General features: G+C 46.2%; 1 protein-coding gene across 1 annotated transcript in view; it reads left to right on the forward strand.

The window, feature by feature from the left end:
• The first annotated feature begins 1,124 nt into the window (after positions 1 to 1,124).
• Positions 1,125 to 14,743, forward strand: part of HS6ST1 (heparan sulfate 6-O-sulfotransferase 1) — a 188,287-nt gene continuing 174,668 nt past the window's right edge. The window contains exon 1 of the mRNA XM_066326058.1: positions 1,125 to 1,725. Coding sequence (XP_066182155.1) covers positions 1,208 to 1,725 — 518 coding nt within the window. The 5' untranslated portion in view covers positions 1,125 to 1,207. The remainder of the gene's footprint in view (positions 1,726 to 14,743) is intronic.

Consider the following 14,743-nt stretch of genomic DNA (forward strand, 5'->3'; position numbering starts at 1 on the left):
GGGAGCAGACACACGGGGAAGACCCAGTCCTATTCCCGTACAAACCTTCTCGTTACTAATAACTAACTAATAACCTTGCCGCAAAGCAGAAATCTCCCGAGGAGTGCCGAGCTCCGCATTTCGGGGCTAATTTTAAGGCGGCACATAAAGGAAGCGCTGAGAGCCGAGTGCTTCGGGAGGCGCAGTCGCCTCGCAGCCCACCGAGGTCCGCGGCGGTGATTTCGGCGGGGGAGCGGGGCCGGGGAACGGAGTCCGGGGAGAGGAGCCCGGGGAACGGAGCCCGGAGCAGAGCTGGGGAGAGGAGCCCGGGGAACGGAGCCCGGAGCAGAGCTGGGGAGCGGGGCCGGGGAGAGGAGCCCGGGGAAGGGTGGCCGGGGAAGGTGCCCAGAGCGCGGAGCGGGGGACCGGAGCCGGGGAGCGGTGCCCGGAGGGGAGCGGAGCCCTGAGCTGAGCCCGGAGCACACCGGGGAGCGGAGCCCGGAGCAGAGCCCTGAGCAGAGCCGGGGCCCTGAGCAGACCGGGGACCGGAGCCCTGAGCACACCGGGGACCGGAGCCCCGAGCACACCGGGGACCGGAGCCCCGAGCGCAGCGGGCCCGGGCGGGGCCCGGGCGGGGCCGCCGGCGGTGTGGGTGTGGGCGCGGGGCGGCGCGGGCGGCGCTGTGCATGCCGGGCGGGGCGGCGCGGCCAGGAAGCGCTCGCTGCCGGCCGAGCCCAGCCGAGCCCAGCCGAGCCCGGGCGCAGCCGGCGGCGGGGGCGGGCGCAGCCGCGCCGGTGCCGCGGGGGCTGGGGCACGGCGGAGGCAGCGCCGGAATGGGGGTGGCTTCCTGAAGCGCGGGGAAAGGGAGGGAGGGCGAGAGGAGGCTGGTTCTTGCCTTTCGGTCCCTCTCCGCCCCCCTCCTGCCCCTCTCTCTCTCTCTCTCTCTCTCTCTGGCAAGTTTGCCGCTGTGCCGCGGCGCCTCCGGAGCGGCTGGCTGCGGGCTGCCCCTGCCCCGCTCCCGGCGCTGCCCGCGGCCGGCCGGGCGGGCGGGGACGGCGGCGAGCCGAGGCGCCCCGGGGAGCGGCCCGGCGGCCCCGGGAAGGCTGTGCTCCGGGCAGCGGCGCGGGGAGGCGAAGCGGGAGCTGGCGCGGACGCCGAAGCTCCGCCGCCCAGCCGCCGGCACCGCCGCAGTCTGCCCAGCGCCGGCAGCCCCGGGAGATGGTGACACATGAAGCGTGCGGGAAGGACCATGGTTGAGAGGACCAGCAAGTTCTTGCTGATCGTGGCCGTCTCGGTGTGCTTCATGCTTATCCTGTACCAGTACGTGGGGCCGGGGCTGAGCCTGGGTTCCCCCAGCGGCCGCTCCTACTCGGAGGAGCTGGACCTCTTTCCCACGCCGGACCCGCACTACGTGAAGAAGTATTACTTCCCCGTGCGGGAGCTGGAGCGAGAGCTCGCCTTCGACATGAAGGGCGAGGACGTGATCGTCTTTCTGCACATCCAGAAGACCGGCGGCACCACCTTCGGCCGCCACCTGGTGCAGAACGTGCGGCTGGAGGTGCCCTGCGACTGCCGGCCCGGGCAGAAGAAATGCACCTGCTACCGGCCCAACCGCAGGGAGACCTGGCTCTTCTCGCGCTTCTCCACGGGCTGGAGCTGCGGGCTGCACGCCGACTGGACCGAGCTCACCAACTGCGTGCCCGGCGTGCTGGACCGCCGGGAGAGCGCCGCGGCCAAGACGCCCAGGTATGTGCCCCGGCCCCTGCCCAGCGCTGCCCGTGTGCTGTGCCTCAGCCTGCCCCGAGCCTTCCCTCGGCTGCTTCACCTGTCCTCCCCTCCCGTCCTCCAGGCTGTGCCCTGCACCTTCCTCCTGCGAATTTCCTGCTCTTTGCCTCCCACGCACCTCGCACACTGCACCCTCAAGCCCGCGGTCCTCTGCTCTAGTAGCCTCCGCGGACCCTTCATCGAGAGCATCTTTGTGCTGTTTACCGTCTCTTTTAAACATTTGGCCTTTGCCTCAGACATCACTTTCCACCTTTTAAGAACCTTTTGTACCCTAGCCCTAGTCTCGAGCTTGTCTTTGTGACCAGCTTTGCCCTAACCTGTGCGCTCCTCTTCCTCCTGCTGAAATCGTTCTCCAGCGCAGCCGAGGAGAGGCACACGAGCCCGCCAGTGCTCATGCTTCCCTCCTTGGTTTACCTCCCCTAGTCTGCACAGTTTTCTGCACATTGCAGGAAACACTCCTTAAACATCCTATTGATGTTCCTTGCTGTTAGTCTGGCTGGGAGGTAAGCAAGCAGCTGCCTTGTACGTGTTCCTTGAGTGTCCTGCCTGTGTGCACCAGGAGAGAAGCAGAGCCCTCCTAAAGCACCCCTCGGTGCATCCGAGTGGAACACCCGATGTATTTCTGCCCTGTTAGCCCATCATTTCTCTGCCTCGATCCCTTCATGAATTATAAGCTTCAGAGCAATATTCTGGTGGAAGCACTGTAGTAAAGACAGTGGTATATATTAAGACCTCCGAAAGATTGTATTTTTTTAGCTCAATATACTTTCATTTCACAAGGCAGTTTTTTAAATTATCGCTATTTTTTAAGACTGTGTGCATGCCTCTGACATAGTCGTCGTTCTATTATGACACTTTGTAATCTGTTTGCCTAAAGTTTCATTCTTTAAGATGCCCAAGATCTTATGCTAATATTTGCTTATGCCCTATATTTCATTTGTGCGTGCGTTGTTAATATCACGCATAATCCCTCTAATGAAAAGTGGCCTTTAAGAAAGTATGTTTCATGACTGCGGTTTTTTTTAAAGATATTCTTAATGATTTTTCTTTCCTTGGAGCTGTGTGCCATTGCTGGGGTTCTTTATTGTCTCTGTCGTGATTGCTGCTGTTTTCAGCTCGTTTCGGGGTTAGTCATCCAAGTCTGCTATGGTGCTGCCTGACCCAGCATTGGCAAGCTGAAATGTATAACTGAGGCTTTGAGGCTTTCCTGTGCCCTCTTATTGATGAGGTGTTTGAGAACACCTCCCAGTGAAATATCCTCTGCCCATCTGGGCTGCTGCTGAGATTTAAGTGAAGTGTTGTTAGGAAAAAAAAATGCGCAGAGTTCAAACCTGATTTTAAAAAAAGCAACAAAAATTACCCGGTTTTGAACCTTGGCACTTGGCTAGCAAACCATTAACCTTATATAAAGACCTGTGTGGGTTTATGAATTGTCTCAGAGCCTTGTGTGCTTCCGTTGGCAGTTTTGTATTTAAATCTGTGTTCAGTATTCAGCTTTCCTCTATTCAGCAGTTGGTTTTTTGTACAGGTACCCGAGAAAGGGGCACCTCAAGTTGTGAGGTGGCAATTAAATTCCTTACAGCAGCTCATGGGAAGTTGAGAATCAGAAGTCTATTGCTTCATCTCACGTGCTTGCAAATAAGATTTTCCTTGCCATTTGTTTTAGAACGTCAGGAACTGTATGCTTCTACGTGCTTCATAATTGTTTTGATTTTTGGATGTGCAGGAAAAAATTATTAATCCTGTCCCATTCCCTCGTGTCTCTGCACATTAAGAAAGAGTTGTGTCCAGCGTTGTCTCTTGACTTCCTTTAAATCTAAGTTGGAACTTATTTTCCAAGAGTTCAAGGGCTATGATGTGGAAGCTTTAGATAATCTATGGTTTATCACCTTGGTCTGTTAAACAAACACCAGAATTCCCTGATCATTGTATCCTGGGGATGGTTTTAGTGCAATCAGCTGCTGCCTATTTTAATAACACTGTCCTAGGGTCCAGCTCTGTTGTACTGCAGTCCAGTTCAATCAGCACCTTATCCAAAATGTGTTTTATTTCATGCCTAAGGAAATTGCAAGTAAGAGACAGACAATGCTTGTTTAAAATAAAATTTTGATAGGTTTTCTTTGTTGAAGTACAGATAGTCTTGTATTACGTCCATTACAGTAAGAGCAATATCACTTTGTTTGTCGATTGTGAGAGTTGGATCTCTTTTGTTGAAACGGGACATCTTTTGGACAATGTGTATGCTAGAGAGGCTCCTGTTTTATAATGGAATTGACCTATGCATGTATCTCTCCCAAAGGAAACAGAAAAAGGAGCAGCAAACAGCCATTCTGTCTAGGTTCTCTCAGATTCTGATATTACCCAATCTGGATTTTTTAAAATTTTTTCAAATTCAGCCTTTAAAGCTAATGTATTGGCTTCTGCATTTGCTGCATAATACAAAGTTTAAACCTTGCTCTTCCAAATATATGTTTGTTGCCAAAAACAAAACGGCTGGCTTGTGATTACAAATAAATCTGCCTTCCAGTGAATGCTGGAAAGCATGAAGGTCATTCAGTATTGCCCAATGCACAAATCATGGGGTTCAAGCTGTTCCCTTTGTAAGGAATGCAGTTTTGTAGCTGCCCAGTGCCCTATTGCACTACATTCCATAACCTGGGCATGGAACAGAAATTTGCAATGCAATTTAACTTTCTTCATTGTTCAGTTGTTCTGTGTTAGACTTAATGATTAGGAGCCCTAGATTGCCAAAGGCTGCATTTTTTTCTCTCTCTTTCTTCCTTTTTTTCCACATTGATGCAGTGTGTTTAGGGGTGGGTGTGTTAGCTCTTATGGGTCAGCACTCTAAAAAAGTACTGGTTCTCACCCCCTCCTGGTGACTTTCCTGTTTTGTATTCAAAAGGCTTCTGGACTCCTTGAAGCAAATGTTATGTTTTATACACGGCCAGTAAAAGAAAGATTGATTTGTTTGGGGGTTGTAAAACTTGGCACTCCAAGGAAGTCTGAAGCTGGCTGTGCTTATCAGTTCAGTCACTTAGCTGCAGTTCTCTTCGTGGCTTTAGGAGAGGGCAAATGCCAAGATTTGGGGAATGGAGGCCTAATTATTCCTTGTGCTGTTGGGCATGAATAATGGTTGCAAAAGACTTTTTTTAAAAAAGAAGGAATATTGGAATGCATGCCTCGAATCACCACGCTGATATTTCAGCAAGCAGAAACTATGCAGAAACTGTGAACTGCTCCCTCCCATTTGTTTCACTTAAAACTTCAGAGATCAAATCTCTTCAGTTGATTCTGAGGGAAAAAAAAAAAAGCCAAACTCAACTTCTTCAATTTGACTTCCAGAACTAGAAAAAAAAAATCTGTGAGCTGACCCTGTGTCAAAGGAGGAGTGAGTGCAATGCCTTGGAGGGTTGGAGGCTCTGGAGGAAATGTGTTCCAGTGCCCTTGTGCTGCCCTGCTCCCAACACAGCAGCACAGCCCTGGCTGCTCTGAACTTGTACTTGGAGGACACTTCATGCGTGAACTCGACTCTAATGTGCTGCAGAAGCAATAAAACGAATAGATTACACCCCAGGAATTCTCTGTGTGTTCCCCCTCCTGCCTGTTCCCAAAAAAAACCCACCCCTGAATAAACCCCAGACAACCCAGGCTTTGTTGCTGTCCTGCTGGTTGCTGCTGCCTGGTGAAAACAAGAGCATCGGAGCTGGCATTTTCCTGGAGCTGCATTATTCACGTGGAAAGGATTCAAGGCACACAGCTCCTTTCAAACTGCATTTCTGGAAGCTCCCTGTTGCTGGGGAGAACCCATGGAAGTGGCAGAGTGTTGGTTGGGCATTGCTGGCTCTGTGCTCCCCCAGCTCACACACAAGCTCTGCCTGCTGTTAGGCTGTGGCAAGCACTGTGTAGATTTATTTTATTTTATTTCATTATTTTATTTTCTTTTTTGTGAGCTACCGCGAGACATGAGCTTAGCCTTGGCTTTCTGTATGGGTTTCTGTGCTAGTCTGTCATAGAAGTTTGGTTTCTGAGTTCCTCTGTAGACAAAAAAATGACAAAAGTTTGGGCATGCTTCTGATTTCAGTATTTTTTCTCAAGGTTTCATATGTGTAGAAGGAAAAAAAAATTACAATACACATGCTTTTATGTAAGAAATCCATGGCAGGTTTGTAAAACCTGCTGTTATGCAGATCAGTCAAGAATCTCTCTGATTAGCTATTTACAGCTTATGTTTTGGGTTGGGGTTTTTTTTTTTTTTAAAGAAACAATTAACAGGGCTCAGCAGTTTGTTAGTTTGATTTTTCAGAAGTGTGAACTTTCACAGCTTCCAACTACATATCTGTCCCATTGCAGGGATCTGTTCTTGCTGAGGGTTTTATTATATGTGTGCTTGGGAGCTGCAGAGACACATTGTCAAAAAACCAACTGTTTGAGGACGAAAAGCTTTACCAAATCATTTTTATAATATTAGCACTTTTTAAAAAGCTTGGGCTTGTCATTCTTTTTGGATCTGTGTGTGTTGGGGGTTGAATAATACTTGTCTGCTGGGAGCAAGAGGCGTTTTTTTCCACTTACCAGTTCAACTCAGACTTGTTTATCGTAAAGACCAGTGGAGAAATATAATATAAAGCTATTTTCAGTAGCCTGGTTCATTTCTCAAACCTCTAGCATGTGCAGTATTTGAAACCCTATTAGTCTGGGAGGAAACTTTTTGCACCTAATTGTGCTCACCCACAAAGCCAGGCTGGTCCTTCACAGCCAAACAATCCTCAAGGGCCAGGTAGTTCTGTAGGGAAAATCTTTACATTTGATACAGTTACCAAAGGTAGCCGAAAATTGGAACTCTTCGAATTGCTGCCTTAGGTTTGAGGTTTTGTATTTATCTAAGCTTTAGACTTTTGGCTGGTGTGCCAGGTTTAATCACTCTTACTGGGTTTTGTTGCTGTTGTTGACACAGCAAAAGGATGTGTGTGCGTTTGTACTGACCTGATTTTTCAAATTGAGACATTTGGCTGGTTTTCATTAATCTTTAAACAAAAGTTGCATCATAACATAGTAATTCTGGTTTTCGTGCTTAGAAGTTTGCAAACACTCTCTGCCTAGACCTCAAATTTTGCCTTTTCCTGCTTATCATTTCCTGCTCTACAAATAAAAGTGTACAGTATTTGGAGTAAACCCTTGGATAACCCTCTTCCCTTTTTTTTGTTGTTTTTCTTTTTATTTCTTGTTTGTTTATTCTGTTTTTCTTCTTTTTCTTCTTTTTTTTTTCCCTAACAATTCTGAAATAATTACTTTAGAAGAGCTGGCTTGAATTTTATTAATAAACTGAACTGGATGGTTTATTAGATACTCCCATTATAAGGAGAATCATTGAGGACTGGTCCTCTGTAGATGCACGGCTGATAGGTTCCACCATGCCAGTGCAGGCAGACATTTTTGAGGTTAATTACTTGGCTGTTAGAATTTGTAACACTTTATATGACACTTCTTGGCCAAAGCAATGCCAAGCCCAGTTTTCAGGGCTCTCCTGAAGTATCCTGGTTTGTCAGGGTGGGATGGAGAACACTCACCAAGAAAAATAAAAAAATATGTGATCTCCAGCATTGCCACTGTGGCAGCTTCATCGTGCACCTCAGAAGGAATCTGTGTTGGAAGGACTTTGGATTTCACTGGGGCTGTAGGAGCTTTAGGTGAAAAATTGGTTGTGATCTGCAGACGTGTGGGTTTGGTGTTGCCTGGACAAACAGCTGCAGAATTACCTGGTGTGGCTGGGGGAGTGTGGTGAGGACTCCTCCCTGCAGGAGGCTGGGGCAGGTCTTTGGTTGGGTGTTAGAAGGTGAAGTGGAGCAGGTCGTGGTACCCCTTGAGAAGATGAAGTTACAACTGGAGATCATTGCGGTGCTGCCCTGTCCCATCTAGGAAGGAGGAGGAGATCAGCCCTTCTGACCTGCAGGGTTAGGATCCATGGGCTTGTCCAGCAGAAGCTTTTGGCTGCCTGTTGTAGGCACTGGAGGAGTGTAACCTGGGACCCATTTACCAGAAAGGAACTGGGGACATGCAGTTATTGAAGAAAACTGAAACCTCCTCATGAGTTCATCTTATAGGTGAGATGGATGTGCCTTACCTGAGTCATGTTTGTGCACGGTGCCCGCCCTTCTGGCTGGCTCCAGAGCCCTGGATGACTCCTTGCCAGCGGGTTCCTACCCCAGATGTTGCTCACAGCAGTGAAGAGCAGAGCCCCAGAAGAATAAAGATAAAGCTAATCAAGATAAAGCTTATCAAGATAAAGCTAATCAAGAAGGGTTGTGGCAGTGCTCTTCTAGTTTACTTTGACCCGGAAGCAGAGAGTGACTGTAATGAGAGAACACACCTGATATTACATTTGCTTAGAAATACCTGTCTTATCAAATGTATGACTGCCATTTAGAGTTTCCTTACTACACATCCTGCTGTGTTTTACAGATTATGGCTTTTGTAAATCTTGGCAAGTGGGTAAGCAGCATAGACACTTGCCTTCAGCCAGTCAGAGATAAACCAAAATCTCCGATTTGTGTCTCTTTATTTTCAGCTTCCAGTTATTTGGAAGCACTATTACCAATTTTGTGGTAGGAATGATTTAAATAGGTAGTATTTTGTCAGTGAACACTTGGGATTATGTTTGCTTTAGAAAGCCAAAGTGACATAGGCTAACTTCACAAGGCTTTGTTTATGCTTGCATTTCCACAAAGAACTAGAACAGAGAGGAATTTTCTGTTATTGACTGAAATTACACTTTATCAAGCAAAGAGAGAAAGCATGGTCTTTAATTCCTAATAATCACAATAGTGCTGGCTGCCAAGTCAAGATTTTTTGATGCAATTTTGCCTAATGTGGACAGAAGAGAATGATACCTATACATACAAAGACCTTCATAATCTGAGATGTTGCTGTGGTTGGAGAATAAACAAAGAAGAACATGGAGCTGAAGTAGCCCATTAGAAATTTACTTGTTTCCCCAATGATGGTTGACCTTAAAAGCAAACAAACCAGCAAAACAAAACACCCTCCGCTTTTTCTAAAGGAATAGAAGTGGAATGCTGAGGGAAATATCCCCGCCAGCACACACCTGAGGCAGCACAGTTTCTGTAATCACTGTTTGATGTAGTTTTGTTTCCCTAACAGAGTACTGTGCAGGAAATCCAGGCTGGAGAAGCTCTCTGAAGGGCCCTTTGGAGGTGGCTGTCACAAAGGCACAGAGAGCCTTAAACACTGCTCTACTGTGGCATGTCAAGGCTGACATCTGAAGAGGATGCTTCAGAGAGTTCTGTGTGTTACTGCCAAAGGAGGAGCTGTTTCTCTGCATGTCTGGGGGAGCTGAGATCTCCTGGCAGGGGGAAAAGGGACTTCAGGTCCATGCAAGGGCAGGTTGGCAGGTGAAATGTGTTTAATAGGGTTTAGTTGTTCCTACATTCATGAAATGGTGTAAATCTGGGTCATTTCCCTGCTTAGCCTCATAGTGTGTTGTACTATTCTGGATGTGTTTCATCCCTTCAAAGTGCTGAATAAGGCCAAGGATATGAGATATTCTGGGGCATCTCTTCTTCAGTGGTGTGTCCAGAAAGGGTTAAGAAGGTCCCATTGTCCACCTTTAGCTGTAACCTGACCTTTTAGCAGAACTAATTACATCGTTCTTTCGCCTGTGCATCTCAAAGCCTCTTCAAAATCTGTGGTAAATAGCAGCTGGTGTTGTATTAATTTCAGGCTTCAGGTCTGTGCCTTCATTTCAACCTAAAGACTCTTCAGGGGACTGTCTTAAAGCTGGCTTTGACCATAAATCTCAGACTTTCATGTTAGTGTACAGACTTCCCTGCCCAATCACTTTGTCTGTTTTAGAAGCAACTGATTTCTTCACTTGCTGTTACTCCTTGGCTCTGTTTTTCCCTCCCTTCCAGCCTTTTAGTAAATTCTACATTGTAGCTCACCTGTGTTTTTCTAGAGAAATTATTTCAGAATTTCCTGCCAATTTAAACCAGAAAACAGTTATTTGCAATTAACTTTCTATGGTCTGACTCTGTGTTTTGTTTCATGACTAATCTCCATCCTATTAAGCAGAGATTCTTTGATTAGACCTCACTGCAGATTGAAATCCTATGATCACTTTTATGGAGCTGTTCTACATGGGGGGAGGAAACCTCTGAGCTTCCTGAGCAGCCTTTGCATTTTTGTTTTTAAAATAGACCAAGTTTCCTTTTGCTTAATGTTAATCTTCAAGTACTAACAAGATTTGAGATTTTTCTGCCAAACAGAATTGCTTAGAATTTGAAGATGCACGGTGACTTTGCACTAATTTTGGATATATTGAAAGGGACCTTGTTTCTGGACAGGTGCTAAAGATTTCAAAGTGCTGCTTCTTCCATATATTGGAGTTACTCTACATTTTAGCTTTAGTTCTTTTGTTAATTATACACACATATAAAGATGTATGAATTTTGCCTGATTACAGTGAAATACTAAGCGACTTTTAAAAGATTTTGTGAGAAGCATTGCACTGGTCATTCCTCTTTTTTTGATCTTGAATAGAAAAGTGGAGTTTGGGTTTTGGTGTTTTTTTTTTTTTCCTCTCAACTCTCTGGGAAAATTTAAATGTCCAATCAAAGACTGTAAAGATAGAATCGACTTTTTTGTTTAAACTACCAGCTCTTGCTGCCATGACCCCCTTGCTCTCATCAAAGATTTTTGTTCAGGTACCTGTGACCCTCTATCAAAGCATCAGGACAAAAATCAATGCCTCACAGCTAAGGCAAGCAGCAGCAGCATGCTGACTCACCAGTTTCCTGACAGCTTTTGCTGTCCTCGTGGAGAGAGACAAAAGTACAAGCAGAACAGGACTCGCCAAGTATAACCATAATCAGTAAACCATCCCTTCTGTTAACAGGGCTTAAATCACAAAAGACAGACAGGATTACCTCCTTCTGTACTCTGCCTTTTCCTCTTCTCTTGCCACCTGTGCCTTTTTTTCGGCCTTTGAAGGAGAAAAGACAGATGTGATGTGGGTAGTTGTGCGGGGAAGAAGATTGCACAGATTTATTCTGGCTGCTGAGGCGAGGACAGCAGGGGTCGTTTAGATTAAACCCCCCATTAAGGGGAATTCTTCATCCATGCTGCACTGCACAGAAAAGAGAGATTCAAATGCACAGGAGCCCTTTCAGGTAAGGAAATGCCTTGGCATCTCTCCTAGGGGGGCAAAACTGGAACTTCTTGTTCTGAGCACCTGAGTGAAATGTCCCTCGTGGGTTATACTCCTCTGGCTGGTGTTATTATTTGTGTCATATCCAAAATAAATCATCTGAAGTATTTTTTCCCCACTGAAGGTTTTGATTTTTTTTTTTGGCTGTATTCACAAATGTGTTTAAAAATGACCCCATCTTTCTGTGTGTACATAACCTGACTGCAGTGGAGCCTCAGAGCTGGCCAAAGGCAGTGCAGTGAGGTCCTGTATTTTTAACAACCGTATTGTGTTACACAGATCATGTCTCTGACTGCTGCTACCGGTGGCTTTGATTTTGAAGTGTAATATTACACTGAATGCTAAGGACTCAATATTGCCCTTCATTATTAAAGCCATTATTTGGGCCCAGCATTTAATTGTGCTCTTTTTTCTTGTATTTTTCAAATAGGCTTTTTCTGAGCAATGTGTTATATCTTTATAATACCTGAGCAATTTTATTTTCCGTTCCCTGAACTAATACTTTCTTCCAGGTTGTCATCTCCTTGTACCTTGATTGCTTCAATCTGTGCTTCTGAGCTTGATAAATTAAGCCTTCTTTTTCTTTAGGGATCTCTTACTGCTTACCCTTCTCACCCTCATAAGTTACCAGATTTTTACTGGGGGGGGTTATTTTTGTTCTGTTTTTTGCAGAGCTCCTTTTGTGATAGGTCAAAAAGCTTTTGCCATAGAAAATATAACTATGCCGACGTCAGAAACAGCTGTTAACCTGAACAGTCAAATTTAATGCAGTCAATACACTTAAATATTTTTGGTGGGATACTTTTAACACTACTCAGAAAGGGTTGTTTTCATGACTTTGACTAAACTGGACGAAGCTGACACCTGTTTATGGAGTCAGTCATCCACAGCAAACACATACCTTATAGAACCCCTAAAGTAGCCAATTGCTATTTTCAGCAGTTCCACTTCACAGTTCCCAGTTCTCAACCCTGCCTGTTTACAATTCAGGCAGGCTCCAGGCAGACAGTGTGCCAACAGCTTATATGAGCTTCATTTTCTGTTTTTAAGAAAAAATGACACTCCAAATATTGAAATGGTGCAACAAAAATCACTGAATGATGCATGAGTTTAAATGTAGAAAATAACCCTGGAATTGACTGTTCCTATTAACACAGGGCTGGCTGCAGGTGATCTCCTGTGTGTGACTTGGGTGTGTCAAGAAGGGACTGAAAAACAGCTGCTACAATTGTATGAGAATGAGCTCTGGTTGGATTGTAGTCATGAGGACTAATGTGACTCCCACCAAAAAGGGAGTTTCAGGGAGTTACTCAATGACCAGAGGAGCTGTAGTTAACTTTTGGGTGTAAAAGGAGAGTCTGAGGTTTAGGATACAAGAAAAAAAAATGAAATAAGGGAATAAGAAGGAATTATACATAACTTGTGTTGACTAGGGTTTTCAGGTATTAGATGATTTGTTAGTTACCAATAAAGCTTTTTTTAAGTAACCATAAAGTTTTTGATCTTAGAGAAGACATAGTTTCAATTTCTTGCCTTGCTTTCCACCTAATTTCTTTGTCTTGGGGTTTGCTGCCAAAACAAATTTGCTGCCAAACGAAAAGTTTGTGAGACAACTAGCTTAGAGAATTTTCAAGACATTTGTCCCTCGCTTTAAAACATATTTAGATTTTTTAGCTGCTATCTGCAAAGAATGTATTTTTAAAATATGATTTAGGCAACCCCTTGGAAGAATAATTTGGCAAGTTCTGTGTAACTTTCCACCGTTTTTTCTTTGTGTTAGCTGCCTTGAGATGACTGAAGAGGTCATGGATTTGCCTTCAGCTAGTCTGAAGGTTTTCCATGCTGTGACATGCTGCTTGTGGCAGCTTCTCTGAACAACAGTGCATGAAAAAGAGAGATGCCTTTCCCTGAAAACGCAATCAAAGCTCAAGAGAGCTCTCAAAAAACAGGATTAGTGCCTGGAAATGGATGAATTTGTGGCGGCTGTGACAGAGAAGTTTTGCACGTTCCTTTGAGCACCTTCAGTTTGGGAAACAGGTTCCTGAGGGGGGGGCACTGGTCTTCCTGGGACATCCCTTTCTCAGAAACATTACTAAACATTTTTCTGGACTGTGCTTATGCCAGCAGTTGTTATCTAGATGTTAACCTGCCTAAGACAGCAGTTCCAGGGAAGAAGTATTCCCAGAGCTGGCTGCAATGTTTCCACAGTGTGTGTAGCAGTAACTGGCAGCAGGAGCAATACAATTGTTTGGAAGGGGCTGATGGAAATAGTTGTGCTTACCAGGATTGCACTGGCTGGAGAGCAAACAGGAAATCCTCCATCCCATTTCCATCCCAGCAGAAGGCCCGGCCAGGGGGGTGGAAACTGGGCATGACAACAGCTGGATGGCTGCCCACCTTGGAATGCTCTTCAGGGAAATGAGCAGAGACTGCCCTGAGCCCAGTGTGTGTCTGAGCTTGCCTGGGCAAGTTTCACCTTATTTGACAATGCCAAAACTGGGTCATGCACAGGGTTGGCACAGCCAGCTCTGATGGGGCTGGTGCCTTGGGAAGGCTGAGCTGGAACAGAGACTGGACAGAGCTGTGAATGAAGGAGAGATTTACTGAAAGGCCTTTAGGATACACCTTGGACAGGACAGCCTGGTGAGGGCTGCACCCAAGGTGGACCCAAAATGGTCACAAAATAGACAAATGGTCATGAGGTCTCACACTTTTATAAGGTTTGGTCCATTTGCATATTGGGGTTTAATTGTCCAATTACAGCTTCTGTTGTAAGTTGTGAAGTCCCATCCTCCTTGTCCCTCCCTCCAGCCCACCCTTGTTTGTGCTTTTGGGCTGAAAGTTGGCTTTGGTGTGCAGCAGGAACAGGATTTGTTTTGTGTCCCTGCTGTGTGCAGAGCTGAGTGACACTGACTGTGAGCTCAGAGCTGCCCCTGGGCACCACAGAACATGAAATACAGGAAAGATCAAACTTAAGGCATCAGTGCTGGGCTGGAAGGTGATCCCTCAGGTGAGGAGCTGCTGGGCCGTGTTCAGCACAGGTTTTGTGCTCCTCCCAGACACATGAGCTCACAGGTGCAGGGGTTGCTCCTCTCCTGGTGTCTGGGGGAGCCAGGCACTGCTCCCACCTTCTGTCCCCAGAGCTCTTCAGGGCATCTCCCAGTGACTGAGCCAGCACAGCAGTGTGTGAGGGAAGCAGCAGCACCACCAAACTCATTTGTTACACAAGGAGTGGAGATTCTTGCTCTACTTGTGAACCTGGATTTGGGAATAGCCCAGGTATCATCTCTGAAAGGCAGCAGAGAACTTTGACTAGTTTTCATACTCAAGGAAAATGCTCCTTGCCATCTGACCTGAAGTATTTCAACCAATGGTTATTTTGTATTGCCTGTAAGTGGTGTCACCTTGGAGCTCTTTTGAAATAGTTTCCTGCACACAAGAAATGGAGAAATGTTTGTATCCCAGTCTTGAAACCACAAATGAAAACCCAGCAAAGGTGTGCAAGGGCTGTTGTTCTTGAGCACCATATTCATGGGATGTGAATGTGGACATACTCTGTTTCTTCAAATTCCTCTGCAGTGTAACTGGTTATCCATGTGCCATTCTGAGGGGGGGTATTATTGATATCATTTGTACTTTTTAAAAATGCAAAAACTGAGGCAAAGGCACGATTGCTCACCATGAGATGTGTCAGGACACCAAATCTACAAGGATGTGTGTTTGTTGAGTGCTCATCCATGTGCTCTTGTACAGCAT

This window comes from Sylvia atricapilla, chromosome 10, assembly GCF_009819655.1.
Source record: "Sylvia atricapilla isolate bSylAtr1 chromosome 10, bSylAtr1.pri, whole genome shotgun sequence".
Lineage (NCBI taxonomy): Eukaryota > Metazoa > Chordata > Aves > Passeriformes > Sylviidae > Sylvia > Sylvia atricapilla.